Source organism: Numida meleagris, chromosome 11 (genome assembly GCF_002078875.1).
Source record: "Numida meleagris isolate 19003 breed g44 Domestic line chromosome 11, NumMel1.0, whole genome shotgun sequence".
Classification (NCBI taxonomy): domain Eukaryota; kingdom Metazoa; phylum Chordata; class Aves; order Galliformes; family Numididae; genus Numida; species Numida meleagris.
This window is the reverse complement of record NC_034419.1, coordinates 19,309,090-19,335,156: the sequence shown is the minus strand read 5'-3', so window position 1 is coordinate 19,335,156 and position 26,067 is coordinate 19,309,090. Positions and strand designations below refer to the sequence as shown.

The following is a 26,067-nucleotide window of genomic DNA, read 5'->3' as shown; positions in this document are numbered from 1 at the left end:
TTTTTGGCCAAAGTCCCTTTCGAACTATCACAAGAATTGTTGATGTCCAGTAATTTTCCCGAGTCTGTCAAGCTGATCATTAAGACAAAATTTATCAAGATTGTCTTCAAAGTTCCTGAGCACTGTTTATACGAACTAAAACTCTTTCCAATCTGTTTAGGCACAACTTCAGCCTCAAGAGACAAGAAGTTCCAGGGCTCCATGAAGCACCTTCCCTTTGAGCCTTCTCTGTTGCTGGCTCAGCATTGCATCCTGCTGCTTGGAGCTGCGTGCTGCAATGCAAATGCATGTCTGCAAGAGGGAACATCTGTGCTCAGAGTCACAAAAGAGGAAGCAGCACAACAGCAGCAGGGTTTGGGAACAGAGCAACCCTGCCCGGGGTGCCAGCTGCCGCAGCACCACTCTGAAGCCAGCTTTTAGCAGTCAAAATTCAATTTCTGATAAATGCAGGGCTGAGCAGCATGATTAATAAATCACATGCTAGGCTGGAGAACTGCCATCATTGTTCTCCCCATCCCTCAACAAGTTCCCTAATTCCCCCCGGGACCTACGGAAGGCAAACACTGGTTAAACAAACATTCCTGCTGTGCTAGCTCCTACCAACAAAAAAGAAAGAGGAAACTACAAGCGGTAGCACTGTGATTGAACAGCCAGACAGTGAAACGAGTGGGAGCCCTGGCCCTGCACTAACGCCAGGGCTCTGCTCCCGGCAGCCCTGGAGCAGCCATCCAGCTGTGCGCCCGGCAGGGCCCTCGCAGCGGGGTGAAGGCTGCTGGGCTTAAGAATAAATAACTAGCCTGTCACCTGGGTCTGCAGCTGCAATTTCACATTTGCTTTCCAATTTGTCTTTTAAAAAAAAATCTGGTTGCAAAAAAAAGTAGTTTTAAACTATTTGCATAATTTGAAGAGCAAAGGCTGTCCACTAATGAGCGTAATGTGTAATATATCCAGTACCACTACAGTCAGACATCAAATGCTTTCCTTCCAGAAGTCCCTTCCTGATTTCTACATGCCTAAAGCCACCTCCCTGCGTTCCCACAGCAGCACTGTTACTTGCCCGTAAGGTGAGACAGGGCTGGGGGCTTCATGCCCACCCCACGTTATGGGACGATGCTTGCTGTCTCCCCTTCTGCTCTGCATTCTATGTACCACCCAACCTTCAGGCTGAATATTAGGAACTATTTCTTCTCCAAAGAGCAGTCAGGCACTGGCACAGGCCGCCCAGGGAGTGGTGGGGTCACCTCCTGGAGACATTCCAGTATTCTGGGGATGTGGCACAGAGGGACATGGTCAGTGGCCATGGTGGGAGTGGGCTGCGGATTTTAGATGTCTTCTCCAACCTTAATGAGTCTGTGATTCTCTGTAGCTGGCAGATGGGATCCCTCCTCAGCAACAGTTTTATAGGACATGAACGTTACCAAAGGAGCAAGCGTTCTTGCTGTAAAACATGTAATGACTTCTACTAGAAATGTAAGCAAGCCTATAAAAACTCAAAGGCAACCCGGTCCTCTTTTCTACCTACTTTGGTTATTTACACAGTTTTCCAAAACACTAAGCATTATGTGCATGTTTGCCGAGGCAAACCCCAAGCTTTGCTGTTCTTGCTAGTAACTACTGCAGGGCCAAGCTGTGCCCTGCTGGAACCAGCTGCTGTCCACTTACCAGCTTCTGGGTGAGGCCCGGAGGAGCCCACTCGTACGTGATGGTGTCGAAGGTGGGGTCTTTCCGTGACACGATGGGGTTGGTGATGATCATGCGGTTCCTCTTGTAGATGCGAATGCCGTCCCCTCCTTTCACGCGGGCCGTGAGCGTGGCGTACTTTGAGTCTGACAGCAGGCGGCCAATTTTCCGGTCATCCTCCACATCAGAGCTCAGGCAGTGGTCCTCCTGGCTGCACTTACACGACTTGCATATTTTCCTATGGGCAACAAGGGACATCATTGTTTTAATATGAGCATGGAGGCTGGAGGCTCAGTCATGGAGCTCCCAGCATGTAGAAGGTTAAAGGCACACTGGGGGTGTGACATCAGCCAAAAGGCTTTCCTGGCAGAACTGCTCGGGAGCCTGGCACTGAGCTAGCTGCAATGGCTATAAACCAAAGAGAAGCCTGTAAGAGCATTCTCTGCTGGCCAACTTTTCTACCAAGTTTTGAAAGGACTAACTCTGATGCAAGCCCAGGGTCTTGTATTCCAGTATTCCACCAGGGCCCTGGAACAAGTAGGACTGATTCATAACAGCCTCTAATTGCATCCATAAAAGTAAAAATAAAGGTAAATTTTTAAGAATAGGACCAGTACAGGAAGGGGGATGGAGAGCAATCCCTGCTCAGTGCTCGCCCAGGCAAGGAAGCGTGGCCCTTCCACACCCTCCCAGCAGTGGCTGGGGCTCAGTGCTTTCTGTGCACTCAAAGCCCATGACACTGGCAGGGTGTGAAGGGATGCACCCAGGGCAGGGCCCACCCCAGCAGACCTTACCTCCAGGAATGCGGCTCGAAGCCCATACAGGTCCCTCTGCAGCGCAAACATGGCGCCCCTCGCCCTGACTGCGGCTGGCTCATGGACATCTGGAACAGAGCAGGACACCGTGGGGAAAGGTTTGCTTCTTGATCCTTGGCATTCTCAGGGATGAAGCATTTTCCCTTAAATTGAGGAAGGGCAGTACCTCTTGCAGCACGAGGGAGCAGCATGGAGACGCACGGTGCTGAGAAACCGGTGGGACTGAGCAAGCTGCACCAAGGAACTCCACCAGCCCTTGCATCTTACACAGCAAACCCAGTGGCAGCACACACAGAGCTTTGCCCTCATAGCAGAACCAACCCCATGTAGATTAAGCCACAGGGTGCTTGTCCTCTGGTACCCCAGTGCTCAGGGGTGCTCTCAGATGCCAGATTCCTTTAAGGCTCAACACTACCATGCCCTTGTTGGTGTCTGCTCCCACACACCAGGTTTCCGTACACAGCCTTTATTCTAGAAGTGCTGGCGTGTGCTAGGCACCGTGTGTTTGTGTATACATATGGAGTCCCTCAACACACAGCTGAGGTTGCAGAGCTTTCCAGGGCTTGAGAGGGGCGGTGCCTGCCTGGCAGATCTTAATTCAGCCCATGTGCATTTCCAAGTTGCGACTCTCTTCTGTTTCACCACCCAGCACCTGCTGTGCTACCAGCCCAGCTCCTCCTTCAGTGCCCACCATGTCCTCTGCCCCCAGTAGTGGCACTGGGGCTGTGCTGGTGCTCCTCATCCCAACAGGTTTCCTCCAGCACTTGAGAAGCCTAGTACTGCTAATCAGGATGAAATGTTTAAGAGCAGACAGTTCCAGACACTGCAGGACACTGCTTTGCCAACATTACGGCAATCCACAAAAATACATTTCTAAATGTTCTAATGTGCACTTGAGTGCATGCATACACATCCCTCTGCCTCTGACATGTAGAAAATAAACCACTTTTGGATGCTCAGTTCAGAGCCAGCTCTCCAGAACAGGCATTATGGCTCCAGCACAGACCATGTAAGATCTTGTCAGTTCTGGAACTGTGCTAGATATGTACCAACTCATTTCTTACCTTTTTTAAAAAAAAAAATTATTTAAATGATCTCTTATCTTAATGAGTCACACAGAAGCTGAGTGCAGGCAAGGGATTATGAATGTTTGTTTATTCAAAATGCAAACATCTGGATTAAATAAACTCATCTGGAAAAGTCTCATTACACAGTCCACATGGAGGAGAAGCAAAAAGCTTTGTCAGCAGCAGGAGCTTGGAGCACCCACTGGGACAGCCCAAGGCTTTGCATCCCTCCCACTCGTGCAATGCTCTCACCAAGACCTGACCACACACCTTCCCCACCAGGAGCTCCACGTCTCTTTGAAAACCTCTGCTTGCAGGTGTCCATAGAGCAACTCCACAGAGTATAGCTCTTCACTGTGCGTGCTACCCACTAGTCTACAGCCATAGGAAAATGTATGGGGTAAATGCTATGAAAACTCAGCAGCTCCCCACAGTGACACGTAGCTCCTGTCTCTGCCCTGGCAGCACCTCCCCTTGTGAGAGCTTGAGGCACAGGAATATCTCCACCTAAAGGACCGCGTGGCTCTTTCTCCCTTAACAGTGAGGGGAGTTTCCATCTCTGTGCAGGGCCAACGATAACACGAGCCCATGCCTGCTTTGCAGGCTGCCTGGTCAGCAGCACTTCCTGCCCTGATATGGAGCTTCTCCTCACAGCCCAGCTCTATCTCCTCAAATATGCATAAAAGGAGATTTCTTCTTTAAAAAAGGAAAGAAAAAAAGAGATGAAAACCCCACCAAACCCAGTAAGAATGTGAAATAAGCTGACTGTCTTAGACTCTGCCGGTGCCCAAACCCATTTGGGAACAGCAGCATTAAAAAAGATGCACGAGTTTAAGATATGAAGAGTTTGAAGACATTTGTAATGCCTTTAGAAAATGTCTGTGTCAACAAACTGCTTGGAAGAAAAGCAAATTCTGCTCCCCGTGACTAGATACGCCATGCATTTTAAGACTTCTATTTTGGCTTTTTTTGTCTTATAGCATTCTTGCTACTAAGAGAAAGCAAGTCAGTGCAGAGGAAATTCTTAGGCGGTGAAATGATAGGAAATTGAGGCCATTCTACCCACAAAAACATCTCTGAACAATCTCAGGAATACGCCAGCCTCTAGGTCAGTGCAATACTGTGGTTCATTACACTGGCCAAAGAGAAGTCCATCCTAGACACTGGTTAGTTTGCTCAATTTTTTGAAAAATAGAGAACCTACAATGACAAATGCCAGTGAGGAAAAAAAGTTATTCCTTTTGGTTTAGACTTGATGATTTTGGAAAGGAGCAATGGGCTTCCAGGATGGCCAGGCGGACCCTGGTTAGAAGCTATGAGCCAGCCAAGGTTCAGCTCCACCAGCCTCGCTCAGCTCACAGCTCAGCTGAGATTTCAGAAGACCTCTCCTGGTGTGTCACCGCCCCCTGAGCACTCCAGCACGCCTTGGCCATAGTCCCCTTGGGACTACTGAAGTTAATTTGACAAGTGAGTTTGTTGTGAGGGGCCATCCTCAATGGCGCACAGAGAAAGTGCTGTTTTCACATCCAGGCGACTTGAAAACCCTTTTAAATAAGTGTCTTTCTACTCTCTTCACAACAGTGGTTTTAAGTGCCAGACATTTAGTACATCCAAGAAGAGGAGACTCCAGACTAAGCTTGGTAAGCATCTCCCAGGGAGTATTCCTGTAGTACAAAGCATGCTACCCCCCGGCCAGCGCTGCAGGGAATCACACCAAGCTTCTGGACCATAGAGGGGCCAACACGGGGCGCCCAGGGCAGAGCAGACACAGCTGCTGCCACAGGCACAGGCCCTCAGAAATGTCCCCTCCCTTCCACAGCTGCATCTCCAGAACACAAGTACTTCCCACTGCCCTGTGGGATTGGCTCAATATGGACACTGAGCCCTGCGCACACATCCAGTCTAAAGCTGCAGCGATGAACAGCTCACCAGCAAACACATCAGCAGCTGGGATGAGGTTCTCCTGCAGACAGTGATGAACAGGCTGACAGACTCCACGGCATGGAAAAATGTCTTGGGACATATTTAACACCTCTGCTCGTACAGGCAGAGGACAGTGCAGCTCCAGCTCCCAGGACGCTCTTTCCATGAGATACAACTGCTTTACAGGATAATGGGTAGGAGAAATTTAATATTAATACAAACTTTAACAGAACTTACAAGAAGGGCAGCATGGGAAAGCTAACACCCTATAGCTGTTTTTGCAGAGAGGTGATTTATCTCATGTCACTACAGGATCAGGAAGCTCTTAATGTCTGTAACACAGATTAACCAAGTGCTTTCCTTTAAGGACTTTGAGACTGAGATAAGAGAGAACTGAGCACAGCAACAGCAGACTGGTATCCAACCCAGCAGAGCACAAGCTGAGGGAATGCTGACCAGGCTCCGCACTGCTCACAGCCTGTTCCTCCCCCGGCCAGGGGCATCCACCTTTGCTGAACAATTTGCCACTGATAGCACATAAGAGAAATGCAGTTGTGACTCTGGCACTGTCTTTTCAGTGATGCTCAACTTTCCTGCCTTTATTTTGCTATCAGACTGCTCAGACTAGGCTGCTCCTTACACCATCTCTTTGGCCATACTTTGGCAAGGCACGGGGTCAAGAGAGATGATAAATTCCTCTTGACACCTTGACACGTTGTGGGACAGGGTTAAGTGTCTCCCCAAGGAAGGTGAAAAAAAGAAAGCAGAGTCAGCTCCAGCTGCAAAATCAGTCACTGTAACAAGAAGACAATAACTAACATGAGGAGATCCTTATCTGGGCAGGGATGCTTAGACTGTACTCCCATGGAAAACCTTCCCTCCAGCATGCCCACCAGAACCTTGGCCTAGTCACAAAACCAGCATGCAGTTGCTGGGTCACTGCTCCCAGGTAACAGCAATAGGACAAGAGATGATGGCCTCAAGTTGTACCAGGGACGGTCACACTGGATATTAGGAATAATTTCTTCTCAGAAGGAGCACTGGCACGGGCTGCCCAGGGATGGGGGTGGAAGGGTCACTGTCCTTGGGGGTGTTCCAGGTACGTGGAGATGCAGCCCTGAGGGACACGGGCAGGGGGCATGGTGGGGGTGGGGTGGGCAGAGCACTTCCAGCACCACAGCGGCTATGCAGGCACCCCAGCGCAGTCTTCTGCCACAACCACCAGCCCAGCACAGCCCTCTGGGTAGGCTCCTCCACTGCAACAAAGTTTGCGGATTGACGAGTGCAACTGTGAGAAAGGCCCTCCATCAAAGCAAAAGGGAAAAGGATATCATATTCACAATGGGTGGGAACAGTTTGCTTGGCAGAACTCATGAGTTCCTGGGATAGGGATGGATAGCAATTAATTTATTGTCATTATTTGACTGTAGAACTAAGCTTGCCTAATAGGGAGGTAAGTCAGACTTCCTTAAAGGAAGCAGCTGGAGAGTGTGAAGACCCATGCAAATGGAATTAACTTGTGCAAGCACAAGCATCTGCTCTTACAAGTGCATTAATATAGGCACATGTTACTATAATAACTTTGACTCAGAACAGCATAGGATAGTTCTGTTTGCTCATTTTCATAGATGGAAAATATCTATTGTAGTCATAATCTAAAAGCAATTTGTTTCCCTTCCAGATTGAGGGCACAGTTATCCAAATTACCACGTTCATAGGAAAATAAATCACTTACACATAGAATGTCTTTTGCCTCAAATTCTCTCCAGAGGACTTGTGGATGAGTTAGGATCATCTAGAATACCAGAGGCACTGACTGATGTTGCACTTTGCAGAGTAAGAAGTCTATTGCCTGTTATTTCAGCAGCACAAGGACTGGGGAAAGGCACAGATATCGGAGGAGACTATTTCCATGGAGCTGCCAGAGCTCAGCCTACAGAGTGTCAGAGATAACCGAGCAGAGCCTCTGCAGACGTCTTGCTCCTCCAAGAGCGCATAGTTGGCAGCATTCCTCTCTACATTAACAATGTGTGAACTAATGATAAGAGAAGGGAGAGTTGAAAAAAAAAAAAATAGGTTGAATAGATTTTTCCATAACCAAGACAGTGCTTCAGACTTCTGGTCTAAAGTGGGAAACCAAAAGCTGCAAGTAGGTGTGCAGAATGGGAAGAACCCAGCTGAAATGCCAGTGTGCAGGAGCGCATGGCCACCATGCTTCGGTTCAGCTCAGTGTCGTGCAGTCCTGCTGGTGATCAGCTGTTTTCTCTTCCTGCAACAGGTTGTTTCCCAGTGATGTTACCAGGAATAATTTGCCAAAAGCTGTGCAACAGCTGATCCTGAGGGAACGGAGCCCCTTGTCTGGGAAGGCAAGGCCCACAGCTCCAGCACTTGAGGCTGCCAACAGATGTGTACAACTGCACTAGGTTAGCACTGGGTACAGGTACCACCCAGCTGCCCCAGTACTGGAGCATTTCTGTTAACCAGGACTTGGATGCGTTGTACTCATACACATCTCCTTCCAGAGAAGCAAGCATTCGGGCACAGCTGTCATTTGACTGACAGCATCCAATCCAGTGCTAGCAAAGAAAAACTCTCCATTTTTTTTTATTGCCCTCTACTCCACTGTCCTCATGCACTTCCCCAGCACTTCTATTTGCACAGCTCTGACTTACATGTGAGCCCTCCAGCACACACACTTCTGATATTCGTTAGTGCTCATTTCCATCTCATGGGGATCACCCACTCCCTCAGGAAAGAGGAAGGACCCTTCCCGCTCCTCGCTTCCGACCGGTTCAGAATATTTACTGCTGAGCAAGTTTGTGATGCTGCACCCAGTGAGCTAGGCCTTAGCAATTCACACTGAGCTCAGCTGCATGGCCTGCAGCACAGGACAGGTCTGTGGAGGTGTGGGGTCTGCAGAGCCATGGGCGAGGTGTGCATGCACAGGAGCCAGGCTGGAACTGGCAGGAAGCAGCTCTCCTTTTCCAAAGCTTGGAAATTGCTTCCTTGAGATCTTTCTTTCAGCTCATTCTGAAATAAAGCAATAGCTCCAAGCTAGCACATCCAAATACCACTTTTCCTGAATGGCTGAAATACAATATTTTTTCACATTTTAAAAAAGGAAAATCTCAGCCTGAACAAATACTCCAGACACTCCCTCCCTGCAGGATGAGAAGGATTTGGTAACTTGTAAATTGTACTTTATGGGTCTAGATTTAGCCCCGAGTCCAAGTCTCAAAATAAGCTCTTTAACCCATGTCCTGCTTTATGATTTCATATCTATAAATACTTGCTCAGAGCTAAGCAGGTTTCTGCATTAGGATCAACAACTGCTTCCCCAGGACAACCACAGTCGCATTTCCTCTGGCTCCAACACAGTGATGTTGGCTACCTGGAGTGGGGATCTGAGCACACACCACCTTACAGAGGGGCACAGGGGGCAGTGGCCATCACCATCCATTGTCCTGAGCCATGTGTAACTGCTGTGCCCACACAGGGCCCAACGCCTCACTGGCCAAGGGCAGCCTGACACAGAAGGTGTCAGCATTTCATAACAAAGCCCTGAATTTCCAGTAATGGAGAGCAGCACCATGAAGCAAGAAATGAAGTCTCCAAGGGATAAATAACTTCACAGCCCAATTAAGAACTGTGAGGTCCAGAAGCAAGACTGAAGTGCTTGCAATGTTGCTGACAGTGCTTACACAAGAGAGCACTTGCACATGTAGACAACTAACGTGACTGCTTCGCACACACAGTGGCAGCACTCAGTGTTTACTACCATTCTCACTGCACGCCCAAGTTACTTGCAAGTGGCTTTGGACAGAAGAGATTTCACAGATGCGCGTTGCAGAAGGCTCCTTCCAGACATAAACTCTGCTAGGAGAGCTCAGGGTCCAACAGCAGCCTGGCTGCCTGCCCAAAGCACTGCAGGGCGGGCACACAGCTGTGGGGGTAGCCCAGGCATCCTGTGTGCACCTTCATCATGGGATACAGCTTATGAAGCAATGAATGAAGAAATCTGAGCCTCCAATAGACTCCAGTTGTTTAAAGCCCTACCTTTTGGGCTTAAAGGGCAGGTTCCTAAACCCTAATAGCATTCTCATGCACCTCTGCAGATACATGCAGTGCTCACACATCCCGATGTGGCACCCACCCTCCACACGCGGAGGGTCTCCCGGTCACAGCACAGCACTGCCTCCCTCCTGTTCTGCCACTCGTCTGCTTTGGGTGCTTGCAGAAATCAGTGCTAAAGAACTGAAGCGATAAAATGTTAAGGAACCAAAAGTTAAATTAACAGAGTAAACTTTACCTTGGCTTTGAATAGTGCTTTTAGCTCAGAGGGTTATTTTCTTCTCTTAAAAAAACCTGACGGAACGCAGTGAGAACAGTACACAAGCCCCGGTGCCTTCTGCTGCCGCAGTCCAGCTGAAGCGGCTCCAGGACAGCACAAGGTGCCAGCCATCACACTTTATCTTTGTTTCAAGTTTTAACTCTCCATTTAGCATTCAAGCTAAACAACCCAAGTGCCAAGCAGAATGCCGTCCTGCTCATGCTGTTTTCATTTCCTCAGAAAGAATCCCATAATGCGCTAGGCAAGACATCAACAATAATTAAACCCAACAGTGATTGAAAATCAAATTTTCAGGGCCCTGCAACAAGCCCTAATGAGTTCCAGACCTGCCTTCCCGGCCTGCTCAGACCGGCCGTGCGGCGCTGCCAAGCCAAATTAAAATCTGACAGTATTGCACCCTGTGCCCAGAAAAATTGCCCTTCTCATGATTCAGGAAATTAAACAGCCGTCTGCCACGAAGACACCCATTTGTCTTTGGGCGTATTATTCAGATGGATCCTGGCTCAGTGTTTTCTCTTGTTTTCGCTGTGCCATTCCATTTCCCGTTTGCAGTGTGGAGCAGTGGGGATGGTTCCCCTCCCGTGCTGCGTTCACGGCGGCATCCCAGGTGAGCAGGGGCAGGCAGCCCCATGCAGACGGACACAGGGATGTACAGCTCTGTGCTGCCATGTCCTGAGCAGGCACGGCCCTGCACACACTGTCCTCTGCAGACACTGTCACTCTCTGCCCAGATTCAAGAGAAGTGACAGCTGAAAATGTCCCCGTCCTTCATCTGAGGGGAGCTAACATCAAGCCACGTGTTCTGGAAGGGCTGGCATGCAGGAGCCTTTCACTGTGTATTTCAAGTCCTCTGAGCCACCACTGCACAGCTGCATGGCCCCAGCCCCTTGGGGATGATGCTCAAAGCTCCCAGCCAGGGTGCCCAGCGCTGAGGGCTTTGCCCCACGGCACTGCTGCTGCACAGCACAGCACCTCACCTGCTGCTCCTACTGCATTCCCAGCCCAGGGCTGCACAGCACAGCACCTCGCCTGCTGCTCCCACTGCATTCCCAGCCCAGGGCTGAGCCCTGAGCAGCGCAGGGGCAGAGCTGGTGGCTGATGCCAGCCAACGCACAGCCCCGCACACAGCAGCGCAGCACGCAGCTGGGATTGACAAAGAGGCATTTCCCGCTCATGTGAGCTCTACCTCGCTCAGCACTTGGTAAGAGCCTGCCCAGGGCTCCAGCTGGCATCCAAAGGTGCCCCGGGTACGAGGCTGCAGCAGACCCCGCAGCCACGCTGACGGGTATCGCACTGTAGGACACGGGATAGCACCAGAGAAGCCCCTCCAGCAGCTCCTCACCGAGCGCTGCCCCGTGCCTGCAGGTCAGGTCACCTCACCGGAGCGCACCAGGAGCTGCGGACGGGCCCTTCCCCCTGGCAGCCCCGCACCGGCCCCGCGCAGCCGGAGGTGGTGTTCCAGCGGTGCCGGCGGCTCCGCTCACCTCCCAGCGGTGCAGCCGCAAAGGCACAGCACCCCGCAGGAGCAGCCGCTCCCCGGCAGCCCATTCCACGCGGCTTTCCTCGCCGTTCAAGTCCCTTCCGTGCAGCTTCACACCACGCCGACGGGGGACGGTTACTCGGGTTCATTTGCTCGTCCCACGACACGGCGGCAGAGGTGCGGGATTTTTCAGGGGCAGTCAGCCCGGGGAGGGCAGCGAGCAGCGCCCAGCGCCCGACGGACACAGCTCCCGGTTCCGGGCGGGGCGCTCAGCACCACGCCACGAGCCACGCCGAGCAGCCGCCGCTCCGGAGCGCTCTGGGACCGAAGGGCACGGCAGGGTTGCGCTAGCCGCCCTCCCGGCGCCGGGCCGGCTCCCAGCCGCTCCGAGCCCACCGCCTCCCGACTCGCACAGCGCCCGGGCGCCGCGGCGCTCCGTGCACGCTCCGCTTGAGCTCCTCACCGAAGAGCAGCGCGGCACCAGAGGCCGGGGGAGTTCCAGAGCATCTCACGGAACTAAGAAACAAATGGGAACAAATCCCCCGCTCGGCCGCAGGGAACGCTCCCGGCGAGGAGCGCTGCCACCCGAGCGCCGAGCCCCGCACTTGGCGGGACCCCGCCGCTTTCAGAGCGCTGCTGCTGCTGCTGCTGCTGCTCCTGCCCGCAGCGATCGGCCGGCGCGGCGGCACCCGGCCCGCACCGCACCGCGAGCAGAGCGCGAGCGCGGCCGGATCGGAACGCGGTGCCCCCAGCGGCGCCAGCCCCCACGCCCCGCACGCACCTTCTGCACGCCGGGACTCAGCTCCGTCCCGCGCACGGCCCGCAGCCCGCCTGCCCCGCGCCGCCCGCCCGCGGCCTTTCATTGGCGGCCCCCGGGGCCCAGAGCGGCCCTCGGCCAATCCGCCGCCGGCAAGAAACTTTCTCGCCCAATGGCGTGCGGGGGGCGGGGCCTGGAGGGGCGCGCCGAGCTGCGCGCACGTGCGCGCGGGGTCCGCGCTGCTCCGCCGTCCGTAGGGCGCAGCGGAAGGGCTCCTCGGGTCAGCAGCGGGGCGCGGTGTCCCGGCCGCCGGATGCGCGGTATTTTTAGCAGAAAACAGCGTCTGAAGCCACGGTTCTCTTGGTATTGCGACGTGTGCCGAGCGACCAGACGTGCCCTCTGCGTGCTGGTACGTGGGAGGGCTGGGTCTTCTGCGCGGCTTCCCACAAACATTGCGTGCTGGCGGGAGGCCCGGCGCACAGCCCCTCTGTCCGGCTGAGGGGGGGGCTCACCCGCACCCCCGCTGTCCGGGAGCCCGGGAGGAACCGCTCCGAGCCGCAGGAACCCCGCCGGGAACGAGGTGCAGGAGCGGCGCGGTCGCTCCGGGGCAGCGTGGGCCTGGCCTTACACAGGCATGTGGAGCGCGGCATTGTTTGTCAGCCCCGCGTCGCAGAGAGCTTGGCAGCCGCCGAGAACACTTGACATGGCAATGGGATGACATGATCTCACTTTCCCAGCTCACGCACGCACGTGGCAACCTGGGCAGTAGGAAAAAATTCACAGATTCCTCAGCCCCGTGGGGCACAGTGTGGGGAGGGGGGAACGCTGCCACCTGCTCCGCTGCCCACCCCCGAGCAGAGATGTGGTGCGTGCAGGGAGGGAGGGGGCTCTGCTGGGGCAGGGACGCGCCCCATGGAGAACCCCGAGTTGTGTTTGTAGCTCTTGGGAACAGCTGCAAAGCGCCACACCAGCATGCCCTGGTCTGAAGGTATAGAAAAGGTGCAGAGCTGAGTTCATACCTGGTGTAATCAGGCATACCGCTGGAAGATAACCAAACCAATATTTGAGGATGTTTCAGAGGCATCCTAGGTGCTTATATCTGTAACAAAACGCATCTGGGATTATTGTAATTGATGACAACACAGGAAAAACTCAACCCACGCAATAAGCTGTAGCTAATCATAGCCAGAGGGTACCACGTCAAGGGCAGATTGCTCTGACGTTCAGGGACACCTGACGGCTGCTGGCAGAGGGAGGCTGTGCCCAGCTGGGCCCCGGCATCTCAGCCTCCTGGTTCAGGGCTGGCCCGGGCACAGTGGGGCACAGGGCACAGGGCTGCCCTGCAGGACACAGCCATCCCTAGTCAGCCCGTGGAGCAGCCGAGTGCTCGAAGCGGCCGCAGGACGGTTGCCAGCGCCGTTATCAGCGACGGCCTCTGAAAAATGACTGTGCTATACTTAGCTCATTGCTAGGAAGAGACAAAATCACCCTGTGACTAAACGCCGCTAAATCTCCGCAGTAGTCATGTCCCATAAATTGACGACAAATCGACGAGGGGGAGTGATGCCGTGCTGGCGGGGATCTCAGCTTGCTGCTGATTCACGGCCGCGTGTGGCAGGGCCCCGCTGGGTGCCCGGGGGTGCTCCGAGGTCGGTGTGGCTCAGGGGCTGTTACAGGCACAGCTGCTGGCGGATATAGCGGCAGTAACACCTGGGTGTCGGTAGTCATTCCTCAACCAAGCAGAGCTCCTCTCCCCTTCAAACAAGGTGCTGAAGATGAAGGCAGACTTGCTGTCTCCTCTGTGCCTGCCGCCATCTGTCTGCGGGGTCAGGAGCTGTGTGAAATGGCTGAGGACAGGGGAGGAAGGCGCTTCGGGTCACCCACGCGGGGCTGTCCTTCCCAGAGCACCCCTCCCTGTGTCTCAGGCAGCACGCGTCGCTCAGGTCGGAATCTGTGCTGAGATAGGTTTGGCCACATCTCCTGCAGCAGAGCGGCAGCACAGGGCAGGAAGGGCTTTCTCCAGAATTTCTTGATTTCTTCAAGAGTCCCACGAGGAGGAAAGGGCCAAATTCCTGCCCGGAATTTATGCTGACCTGTTTTGTGGTAAAGAAATAAAAAGTGTCATTGCAGAAAGAGGCGCGAAGCTTTGCAGCTGCTGGCAGCGAGTCCTCCCGTGCCAGGTGGGACGTGGTGCTGCTGGTGCTCCCAGAGCAGCGCAGGTCCCCATTGATGCTGCTGATAGAAAGGAGCTGCTTGGTTGCTCTGTGGCTGAGGCAAGTGAAATCTGGCCCAGAGACAGCGGCAATGAAGGATGACTGGAGGTGCTGGCCATGCCGTGGGCAAGCTGTGCCTGCAGGCAGCGTCCAATGGCTCCAGGAGCAGTGGGAGCACCGAGCTCAGGCGCTGCTGAGGGCTCTGCCTGCTGAGCACTGCTCGTGTGCTGCAAACCGGGGAGAGAGCGCTCTGCTTCAGAGGGATCACTCCAAACTGTGATATGTTCTTTAGTGAGAGAATGTGTGGTAATACATTCCTGGCTAATTTTCAGTTTTTCTCCTTCGTGCAAACATTAAGGGATAAATGAAGTAGAAAATACTGCTCTGCGCCTGGGTTTGGTTGAGGTTTTGCCCCTCTTCCATGAACACAGGAGAAAAAATGTAGATTTGGTTGAAATATTGTTGAAGAGATGTTCATTTCCCGGATCCTCAATAAGAACTACTGGATCGAAGGAGAAAGGCAGAAAAACAGCTGGAAGAAACTAATCAGAAAGGCAGACAAGTGGCAATTAAAGCCCGGCAGCTCCTCTTCCGTTGACTGTCAAACGCAACAAGCCGAATCCCTGCACGTATTGGTTTTGCCCGTGGTTATTTGTAAAGAGATGCATGGTTGCAGCAGAGAGAAAAAAGAAACAACAAAACTGCATTTTCAGCTCTAAGAGGTATTTTGTGGCAACTTGCTATGGTTTTTTTTTCACTGGTTGTGATCAAGTGAGTCATCTAGTTTGTAGTCAAAAATAGATCCAGTAATGCAGATTAAAAAATAAAACAGCAATGTGTGTGGTTATGAACACAGCTGTTGTGATATGGGTTTCCTAATTTGGCTATATTCATGCAAGGTTTTTCTTCCAAAGATTTACGCAGTTGGTTTCATCATCAAAAGATTATTTGTAGTGAGTAAAGCTCTTCGAATCATGTATCGGTCTCAGTCTCTGAATTTGGTGCTATCAGTAGAGAAATGACAGATAGCATTGATGAAGAAAATGAATCATCTTTTTTGCCTTTTTATTTTGAATAATCAAAGACTTTTTCCTCTTTTGCTGCCTGCACCGTGGGCTTGCAGGAGTTGTTCCAGCTGTTCTGAGCAGCACGGCTGGTGCTGGGGCTGCTCTGCGGTGTGCCCTGTACTGGGCAGTGGGCTGGGGCTGGCCGGGCACAGATCCTCTCGGGACAGCCCAGGGGGCATGCAGAGAGGCGAGGAGGTGTCCACAGAGAGATGCTCTGGGGAAGGGAGGTTTCAGCTGATGTCTGTGGCTGTCTGAGGTCCACTGATGGAAGCGGGGGCACAGGCTGCTCGTGAGCTGGGAAATGTGTGGGGAGGGCGAGGGGACGAGGTGGGCTGAGCTGCCGTGAGTGGAACCGCCGTAGGAGCGTGGTGCTGTGGGGCTGTGATGGACAGGAGGATGGTTCAGGGCCGCCCATCATCAGCCTTCCAGTGGCAGGGAACTGGTGAGAGAATGGGCCAGCAGCCCTGGTTCCTCACTGGGCATGGCAGGACATACAGATGGACAAACAGATGGACAAACAGATGGACATAGAGTTGTGGTGCCCTTCTGCTTCAACAAGACAGCCCTGGTGCTGCAGCCCCATGGCACACCAGGATGGAGTACTTCTCTCAGTACCATTTGTGAGGAGGACACTAATTCTCATGTTTGAGCTGTGGCTGTACAACCCGGTGTCACGGTGTCCCAGCAATGCCTTGCACATGTTCCCACTTCGCCTCCATTCTTCTTTGTAGGATCTGTTGTAGTTTGATAACAGGTGTCCTGCTTTCGGAGATAAATGATTTACTGCAGAACCACTAGCCTATACTTAAGCTGCCATTTACTATGGTAATAAATAGTAATCACCTTCTAAAATAGGAAGCGTGCCATTGATGGAAGGGAGCGAAAGACAATCGTGTTTCCCCGGGATGTCTTGTTTCTGCAGGGACGCAGGAAAAATGGTGTTTATCACTGGTATTTCAATATCATAACACTGTAGGGCCTTCCTAAATCCATCCAGCTTAGCTGGTGTTCCACAAGTTCAAAAACCAGTACGGATTTTAAAGAGAGCATTTATTTCCCTGTACTTCCTGTACTTCAGCCACTTTAATAAATGCTCTCACAAGCTGAATCCACGCATCACTTAAAAATGAAAGGCATCCCAGTGCCACACCGGTTGTTCCCGAGCAATGACAAAGTCACAAGTGTAGAGTTTCCATTATTTGCTCAATGTGAGAGCACTGAGCAATGGAGAAGGATTTTGATGCGAGTTGCAGGCCCAGAAGCAAGCCTAGCTGCCAGCAATGGGCTCTGCCCTGCAGCATGCTGCGTCTGGGACAGGAGTGATGCCTTTCCCCAGAGCCACTGCAGCACGCGGGGCTGGTGCGGACATGGTCTTGTGAAGCTTCAGAGCTCCAAAGCTGGTCTGCTTTTCCCATATGTTTCAGGTTTTGTGCAAATAAATCTGAAGGGCAAGGAACTGAGCAAGACCTGCTTGCAGTAACTGGGAAATTGTGCATCAAAGCAGCAAAGGTTCCGTGCTACAGCCACAAAACAATCTCCCATCAAAAAGGCTTTTGTACTTCTGCGAGTACTAAGTCCACCTGGAAATCAATAGCCTCCTTTGTTTAACTAATGTTTAACCAAAAATGACACAGACCTCCAACTGCACCCGGAGATCTGACACGCTGAAATCTCTGCTTCAGCCTGCTATGGGCGTTTATGGGCCACTGGGGGCTATGTTAATGTTTGAAAGAGATTGCTCCGAGCGGAAAGGAGCATCGCTTCCCCTTGTTTGGGTGCGGGTATGCGACTGGGAATCGACTTGCCAGGCTGCATTTCCTTGCTTCCCCAAGCCAGCTGTGTGAGCCAGCTTTGCGGCTGCTGGAGCACACAGACATTTTCAGAGGGCACGTTTCTGAGGGCACGAATCTGAGGCCGTTACCGACGGCCACGCGTGTGCCTGCACGCTGCGCTGGGCAGCACGGTGCCGCTCGGAGCCTGGCTCGTAGGCAAGGAGCAGCTGAGGTGAGCAGCCCTTCATCTCACTCGCACTGAGTTCCCCTCCTTTTTCCCTTTTTCGGAGCAGACCGTCCACGTTCCATTACCGCAGTGTAGGATTTATGCCGGTGATTTAGTAGGTGCGAGTCACCCACTCCTGTCTCAGACACTTTGCCAGAAGTCTGGCACGCAACCCCCCGTGACATTACATGGACATTCCGCGTATTTGTCTCCATTCATCCATTAGTTCTGTGTTAATCTTGTTTATTACCTCGTTGTTACTCTTTAAAAACTGCCAGCTCATTCATCTCGGAGCGGCTCCCGCTCAGATGCTGTCTGCTGATTTGATTTAAGGCGCTGTAACTCCTCGGACCTGTCACCAGGAAAGATGCCTCCTCCCGGCTCGGGGCTGCTCCGGGGAGCTCATGGTCGGAGTCGGGGCTGAGATGGATGGGATATTGAGCCACATCTCTGTCCATGGAGAGTCCGTGCAGAGAGAAGCACATCTGAATGACACTTCCCAGCGAGAGCCCTTGTGCTTTCATCACAGCTGGCCTGCTGCCGTGGGGACACCGGCGCCGGGAGCACGTTTCCTCTCCATGTCCCACAGCAGAGGTCACAAAGACACAGCAGGCCGCAGGCAGCGAGCCTACCTGAAGCCGTGCAGTGCCCCTCCCAGTGTAGGGACCTGCAGGCTGCTGCCACGCTCCTTTCCCGTGGTGACAGGTGGGGACCTGCCTGCACACAGCAGAGCAGTGCTGCATGCGCTGGTAAAAGCAAACTCCTTCCTGAAAGCTCTGTGTGCTGACCGCCATGGGGCTCTCTCTCCCAGCGGGATTTCTCCTGCTTTGTGAAAAGCTGCGCTCTGATCCTCCCCCATTTACACGCAGAGCACAGAGAAGAGGGTGGAGAAGCAGCGCAGGAGCAGGCGAGGTGCAGAGGGACGGGGCAGGGGCTGCCATGCGCTGAGCGGCGCTGGTGGTTGCTGGGGAATGCAGCACTGAAGTCTGTGACTGTGCCTAATTCCAGGAGGGAGGGAGGGGACGTTCCATCCTTCCAAAAGTTAAAGTTACTTTTGTTCTCTGATTGGTCTTTGAAATCTCTCCCTCCTGGGAAATTAATATAAATGAGACATGTACTCTAGTTACTACCTAAATAGCACCAGTATATTAATATTTTAATTCTCTCAAGTAGGCTCGGTAAAATAAACAATGCCAAAATGTAGAGCTCAGTGATGTGCAAAATAGAAAGTCTCTTCTCATTTGCTTGAATCAGAAATGATCTTGTTTCATTTAAGCTAGATAGCTTACTCTCAGAATGGCTGCGCAGAACTTTTGCCTGCGTATGCATCATGAATGGAGCTGAAATACTCTTGAATAATAGTGGTTGATCATAAAATAATAGGAAAAATGAGAGACCGGTGTTCCAGCTTGAAGCACGCCGCATGCTGTGCACACAGAGCGAATGTGCTCCTCAGCTGCGCGGCCATTAGTATGAGCTGTGCGTCCTGTCCGAGGGCCCGGCACACAGCTTTGACAGAGCAAGGATGAATGCACAGTTAAACTCCTCTGCACTCTCCAGCGTGCGCAAGGTGATATCAATCATGCTTTTACCTTGGATGTGAGGTAATGGGCAATGTCTGATCCGTTGTGAAGCTGGCGTAGCGTGGGGGTTGAATCTGCAGAAGGCATTTGTAATTCACGGGAGTATCGTGTGTCCGTGGGGTTGCTGTGAGACGCTGAGCTGCCAGATGATGGCCTGAGCTATAGCAGGGGGGTGCCACTGGATATTGAACTTACGTGTGAAGTACTGGGAAAATGTGATAAAGACTGAAAGACAAGGAACTGCTTGTGATGGGTGATGGTGAGCACTGTGTGTGCAGCAGTCCCAAGCAGACATGCACACGCATTCAAAATGTGATGGTGGAACGTGTCTGTGGGCACAAGGGACGGCAGCTTTGTGGCAGCGCGGGGAGGTGAACTGGGAAAGGAGTTTCCTTGTACTTGTCGTGGTGTAGGCTGTGTACAGCACGGTTCCAGCAGAATCCATCTACTAATGACAAACAACGGAGGAAGGAGAGCGCTACATGAGCACTGCAAAGAAAGAGGAGGTTGCTCACTGGACAGAGATACAAGTCTCCAAGTCCATACAGCGGGGCACTGGGAAGAAGAACACGAGGATGGGTTCAGTTGCCACAGTTCCCAGCACAGAACCAACAGCGAGCAGCTCTGCATGGTGCCCTGCTGGGAGCGCCGGAGGGAGGGCATGAGCAGAAGGGTGCTGGGCAGACCCGAACACGGGGATGGGGTTGGCCACTCCCAGGTGGACAATTCTCCTTTTTGTAAGTGATAAAGTAACACAATAGCCGACTTTGCTAACCTTATCATTATAGCTTGATCTAGAGTTTGATCATCATTCTAGAGGTCACAGAGAAAAAAAATCCTCTGCTTTCTAATGCTTATAGAGAATACCATCTGCTTTCTAGCAAATTCTGGTCTTTTTGGTTGAATTAGCACCCAGTAAGCTGTGATTAAATTTAGGGATATTCTTATGTTATTAAATAAAGGAAAATGTGACTAGGGAACGCATGAGCGCATCGATACGTGCTCTGTGAGTATCATCCCTCCCTGCAAGTGCAGTGACCGCAGTCTGTGCTGCACTGAAGTGTTGGGGGTGGGAAGCCAGGAATGGTGCAGCTGCAGAAGTGGGAGCAGGAGCTGCCCCTCAGTGTGGGGCAGAGCGCCCACACCGCCCCGTGCCCCCGCCCATGGGCTGCAGAGCTCTGCGTTGTGAGGAGTGCAGAGCCGTGCAGCTGAATAATAATAACACAACAAGAACGAAAGAAAGCTCGAGTGTAAGCTGGGGCTACCCAGGGATTTTTCTAATTTGTTTTCTGGCCTTACCTCTGGTTTTATGTGTCTCTTTTCTTTAAGCAGTCAATAAAAACACTCCTTGCTATGGCAACTGCCTCCTTCATCACTTAGGCAGACATAATGCACCATTCTACAGGCACCCGTGCCAATTAGCACTGAAAACGTGTATAGTCGAAGTATTTTAAAGCAGCAACTCTGTTCCATTAGCGTTTTCCATTAGCCTCTTTATTTTTAATCATCCAAAATGAGCATTAATGGTCAGCCTGGCGCTGGCGCTGGGTGTGCTGGGCGATGGGTACCTGCTTCCCCGGGAGGCAGCGGGAGGGAGCGTCCCACCCCTTGGTGTGAGCATGGAGCGCGTCCCCACGCAGCCCTGCTCTGGAGTCCCAGCAGAGCACAGCCCTGACTCAAATGACAAACCTGCTTTCTTTAACGTAGAGCTGCAGCGTGGGACGTACCGTATTTGCAAAACAGAGCTTGGCGCGTCTGCATCACTCACTGCTGTGGAAAGAGTCGTCAGGATGATGTATTGAAGCACGGCCATCTCCATTATGGTATGCCACGTATGTTTTTCAAAGCTGTTTTTAAAATTAATAGTATTCGGTAATGCTGATAAAGTAGAAAGCATTTATAATTTGTTGCACTCTTTCTAAACCCACATTAGTCTGCTTTCCCCTTGACTGAATTGTATTTTTTTATAGATGTGGTGGTTTGAAACGTATTAATAGTGTAGCAGAGGAACAAAACCTTTATTATTTAATGGGTCCATAATTTTAAAATGCTGCATAAGGGCTGGTGTGCTTCCTTTCCACCACTAATTAACGTCTGAATCTTGATGTCAGTGCTTCCAGTGCTCACTGCCACGTGAGCGTTCGCGTGTATCTACAGGCTGCCTCCTCTCTGAGGGGCTGAGTAGGGCCACGCTGTTCAAAGAGACACCTGAACAAGTCCTAGGTGCTTCATGGGCCAGAAGGAGCTTGCACATTCACATGACATTCAGTGTGCGGATTTAATTCCACCGCACTTCAGAACTTCACCCCCGCGCCTTTGATTTTTCAGCTGTCGGCTTCGAAAGATCTGGATTTCCAAGAAACAGAGATTAAAGTTGCATGGATTGGATTGTTCTTTCTGTGTCCCTTCACATAAGCACCTCTCTGAGCTCACGGATGGAACACGCCGGTAACTGGCCGGATTTCTGCTCAAGAGCTGCAGGAGCAGTGCAGGCTCAGCATGGCCCTGGTCACGGTGCTGGGCACCCCTCGCTGCTGCCAGGGTCCCCTCGGTGCTGGTCCGGCCCACGGGAGCAGGGCTGGTGGCTGCTTGGCTGGGTGTCCCTCACTGCTGTCGGGATCACTCTGTATGGGGCCTTGATGGAGCTAGGCACAGGCCGGGACATAAATATGCCCAAAAGAAACAATCAAAATTATTAATGTTGTTTTCCTAACCTTTTTAATGAGGTGATACTCACTTCCATCAGCACTGCCAGTGTTGGAATCTTTGATTTTTTTTTTCCAAAGCGCTTTAATTGAGCTAGGTATAAATAGCATATCAGTAAACAAGAGCTTTTGGCTGCGTGAATCATGTCTAAAATATTTGCAAGCCCTCCGCAGCCTCTCTGATGGTGAAGAATGCGCTCATTAGCCCGGTCCAGATGTGTTCTGCAGTCCGGCGAGAACCTGGCTGCTCCAGGAGATAAATCACTGCGGCACCAACGCGCCCGGCGCAGCCGCTCGGTGCCACGGTGCGGGTCTGCTCGGCCTTCCAGATTCATCGCGTTGCACACAAAGGGCTTTTTGACACAAGAACTGAAGGGACCCGTGTTATGTCACTCCATTTAATTTACACTCTACTGCTGTGCGTTCCAGAGGGACTCCGACAAATCCCATAAACAAGCCTGTGCTGAAAGCAAAATGGAAGCTGAAGAAAACCAGCAGTTCTTACTCTGGGCTTTGTAACTTGGGAATTTCTCAACTGACCACTTATATGACAAAGATCTCTACCTAATCTTGACCTGGTAATGGAGGATGGTCCCCATCTTCTTCAGGAAAGCACTTTGTTTTCCTTTGGTGATCAATATGCCATTAATTACATATGTTTGAGTGAACGTGGAAGTGTTTGCAGCATTGGAAACTCCCCATTTCTAAAATCAAACTAGGCATAAAACCCTTCCTATATGTGGGCACACATACACTCATTACCTCATTACCTAAATTATAAATGGAATTGTGGAGCAGAGGTCACAAAGTGAGAAGAGCCTTTGGACAGAGTTGGGTAGGCAATGTAGTTCTGTCCCCAGTAATTAAAGCAAAATGCCTAGATCTGAATGTGTTCTGGAATGTTCTTCGGTCCCAGATCCTTCCAATTTCTCTAAAATGCAAACAGGGGGAGTGGAACTTTTCTTATCTCGCCTAATTCCTCTTGGAAATTAATTTATTGCATGTATGGACTGCCTTTTATCTGAGGATTTCAAAGTGCCCTGTGGATCTTAATTAAACTGATTGCATGCAGGCTTGCATCAGACTGGAGCATCTTGACCCAGAGAAAGAGAATCAGGTGGTAAAGAAAGGACGGCTCCTTTCGTGGGGGATTTGAGGACTCGAAGGTGATTCTGTTGCGGGCGCTGTGTTACCTGCGCATCCCCGACCCTTGGGCACCGGGATCCCTCCGTGGTCTCGCAGGGCACCCAGGAGTTCTGCTCTCTGTGGAGGTAAACACGCACCATTAGGAGCCCCAGCAGAGGTCTTCAGAGCATCAGTGCCGCCGTGCTGAAGGGTCTCTGCACGGGAATGTGTAAAGGGAGCCTTGTCTCAGAAGTGGTCCCTGCTTTTGTCAAGGTTCCGCGTTCTGCTTCGTTTCAAAGCCAGGAGGAGGAGGGATGCTGGCTGTGTGCTGGGCGTGCCCCGGGGTCTCCCCGACGGACAGCGCCGCTCGGCGTGCACCTGGATCCCGCTGCACGGAGCCGGCTGCTGCTGCTGAGGCTGCCCTCGGGTGTCAGAGCGGGAGGGGACCGATGTCCCAAGCATTACACGTGCTATCATTCCGTAGTGTAAGTCCTAAGTAAACTCAGAGAGGAGAAATATGAAGACAATCCAAAATCTGAAGACTGTGTGTTAAGTGGTTGTTTTTCAGGTGTTTTCTAGGCTGAAAGGAGGACAGCCGCTGCTCCCAGATTGCAGCTGGATCCCTGAAAGAAAGCAAAAGCACGGGCTGTGCTCAGAGCAATCCGGAATGCTCGGAAGTGAACTAAGGCGACGTGGAGCACCGCTATGGAGAGTGGCCCCGCGGGACCCCGTGGGACACAGCCCGGCGGCAATGACAACATCTGCCCCTGGTCCCATACTCATCCTTAAATGTAAATTAAGAGTCCAGAAGCGCCCGCTCAAATATGAAAATGTTGAGCAGTCGCTTCATTCGGCAAGGCAGCATTCGCCACCTAGAGAGCCACGCGAGAAATGCAGGGAAACGCGTGAGCGCGGACACGGGCAGGTGCAACCGGCACGGCCCCGGCACCGCCACCGCCTGGGGACGAGGGGCGGCCGTGGGCAACGCTTCTGCTCTGCTGGCAAGGCCGGTCATGTACCACTGGAAGAGAACGGGGGGGCACCAGCGAGTCCTGCCGAGGACAGGGTGCTGTCCCGTCGCCTGTCGATGCCCACGCAGCAGAGCAGGTGCACGCAGAGCGGTGCTTGGAACCCACCGGGTGGCTGAGCTGATGCTGCTTGTTCCTGAAGAAGCAATGGGCGTACCTGGCCTTGGTTTTAATCCTGTCGGTGAGAAATTCCTTACCTCTCATGGAGCAGAGTGATAAAGATAATGATGCTCTGTCTCTTGAGGTCTGGGAGCAAGGCGTGGGCATCAGCCCTGGGCAGCCCATGGTGGGGGAACCTGGGGGGCAGCACGGGGGGGCAGGGGCCGTGCCACCGCAACTGAGCGAGGTTCAGCTCGGGCTGTGAAGAACGTGATGCTGGAGCTGTTTGCTCAATAATCTCCACTTGCTGGTAGCTGGTTTTATCCTGATGCTTCTCTTTCATTCTCGTCTATCCCTGTCCTTTTCCTACGATCTTGAAAAGCAGATTAACCATCGCCGAAATGCCGGGTCCAGAAATGAAAACAAGAAATGTTTATTTCTACAGTGATAGCACGTGTCCTGACGGCAGACTCAGCCCAGCCACAACTACAGCGCATGCAGCAGTAATTTACTCAATCATTCTGCCTCATTTTCTTGTCCTGAGTTGCCAGCATTCACGATTCTCTTCATCACAATGTAATTTTTGCAGACAATTCTTGATCTGAAGTTCATTTGTAGTTCATCTTCAGAATTAATTTCTTTTTGTCGGACACATTAATGGTGTATTACTTGTAATTCTTCTAATGAGGCTTCCAGCATGAACACTTGCATTTGCAAATTCAAAATAGGTTTTAGGAAAATGCTCCCCACCTGTTTAAAATTGATTTCCAAAAATGTCCCAGTGAATTGCTAAATATTCATGAGGAATGGATATAAAATACCTCTGAGCAAACAGAGATGCCATCAGCAGCATGGTGGGGAGCCGCTTCAGGCAGCAGGTGTGGGGAGCTGGGGGCTGAGGGCCTGGCCGCTGCTGTCCTGCCCAGGAGCCCCATCTCAGCCCACTGCAGCCCAGTAGCGTGATTCTTCTGGTCTTTCCTCAACTGGTGCTATATGTAATTCCTCCATTTTTATTACAAAGCGGTCACAGTTAGTTGGATCGGATGTGTAAGAGCTCAAGATTGCGACTCTTTGGTTCACCTCGTGTGGTCTTTTCTCTGTTTCTGGTTTCAGTTCAGTGACATAACAAGCAGAAGGAAGGCTGCCTATAAACCTGCTTTACTAGGACACAAATAAATACTGATTCCTTTGTTCTCTGGATAAAAGGGAAGTGTACAGGCTGTGAAAGATGCCGGCTGGGTCTAGGTCTTTCTTCTTGCTCCTGTCTCACTGCCCAGCCCCACGGATGGGAGTGGGGAGGTACAGGCAGTGGCTGGGAGCTCCCTGTGCACCTGTAGCTGGCCCTGCTGCCGGGGGCTCCCAGCTTCCCTGCCGGTTTTGCATCCATCCACTTTTGCACAACTTAAGATTTCATGGTTTCTGGAATACTGCTTCTTTTTGTGGATTTCCTTTTCTTGCTCTGTGACTTGCATGACGTGCCGTAAAGCTCTGCCATCAGCAACTCCTGACGAGCCTGCAGAGTTCCCTGTTTGACAAACTGTTCCCAAGTGCACCTGGTGAGTACTCTTCCCTTCCTTAGTTTTCCCAATAACATGCTAACTCTTGGCAGACTCATTTTTAAATGACTTTAATCTTTGTCTATAATTTCTCATAAAAATATTCTGACATTGATTTTTAAGCCATGCTGCCAGAGATGTGGACTCCCCTGTATTTAATGAATTGTGAGGTAATGAATGTCACTACTTCTCTATTGAATCTTCTTTCTTGATTTGAGTTCAAAATTAGAACGAATAATCCCTCAGTCAAGAACACGGAGATACTAGACAATAACATTTTTGTGGCTGCATTGACAGCAAAATTGTTTGCTGCTCAGTAGGGATGTCAGCAGCAGAACTGGGGTTACTTTTGTCAGAGCCTCCACCAAATTTCTCTCACCTATGTGCCTGCCTGAGAATAACGGCCTTATTTACAACACATGGCCCACAACACCACCTCCTGTGGGCGCAGTGCCCCTGGAGACCAAAGGCAAAGTTCTCATTAAGACCCGATCCAACGTCCTGGCCCCAGGGAACGAGGGGTTACCGGCTGCATCCACACCTCCCCAAGAGCCGCCCAGCATGCGGTCATCAACACAGCAGTGTCTTTGGCTCTTGTATGGGAACTGCTGAGTCACGGC

The 26,067-nt window shown here is 51.8% G+C and overlaps 1 protein-coding gene and 1 long non-coding RNA gene across 3 annotated transcripts in view; one reads left to right on the top strand and one right to left on the bottom strand.

Annotated features, from left to right (window-relative positions):
• The window catches only part of LMCD1 (LIM and cysteine rich domains 1), a 23,595-nt gene extending 11,069 nt beyond the window's left edge, over positions 1–12,526 (bottom strand). The window contains 5 exon segments of the mRNA XM_021409613.1: positions 1,663–1,918; positions 2,475–2,563; positions 12,098–12,162; positions 12,165–12,258; positions 12,260–12,526. Coding sequence (XP_021265288.1) covers positions 1,663–1,918; positions 2,475–2,563; positions 12,098–12,162; positions 12,165–12,258; positions 12,260–12,526 — 771 coding nt within the window.
• On the top strand, positions 12,370–26,067 carry LOC110404860. 2 transcript variants are annotated; one of them, XR_002442530.1, is made up of 3 exons: positions 12,370–12,482; positions 20,642–20,757; positions 22,712–26,067. It is a non-coding gene; the product is annotated as an uncharacterized LOC110404860 (long non-coding RNA). The 2 variants fall into 2 exon arrangements; XR_002442529.1 differs by lacking the exon at positions 22,712–26,067 and adding an exon at positions 21,263–21,718.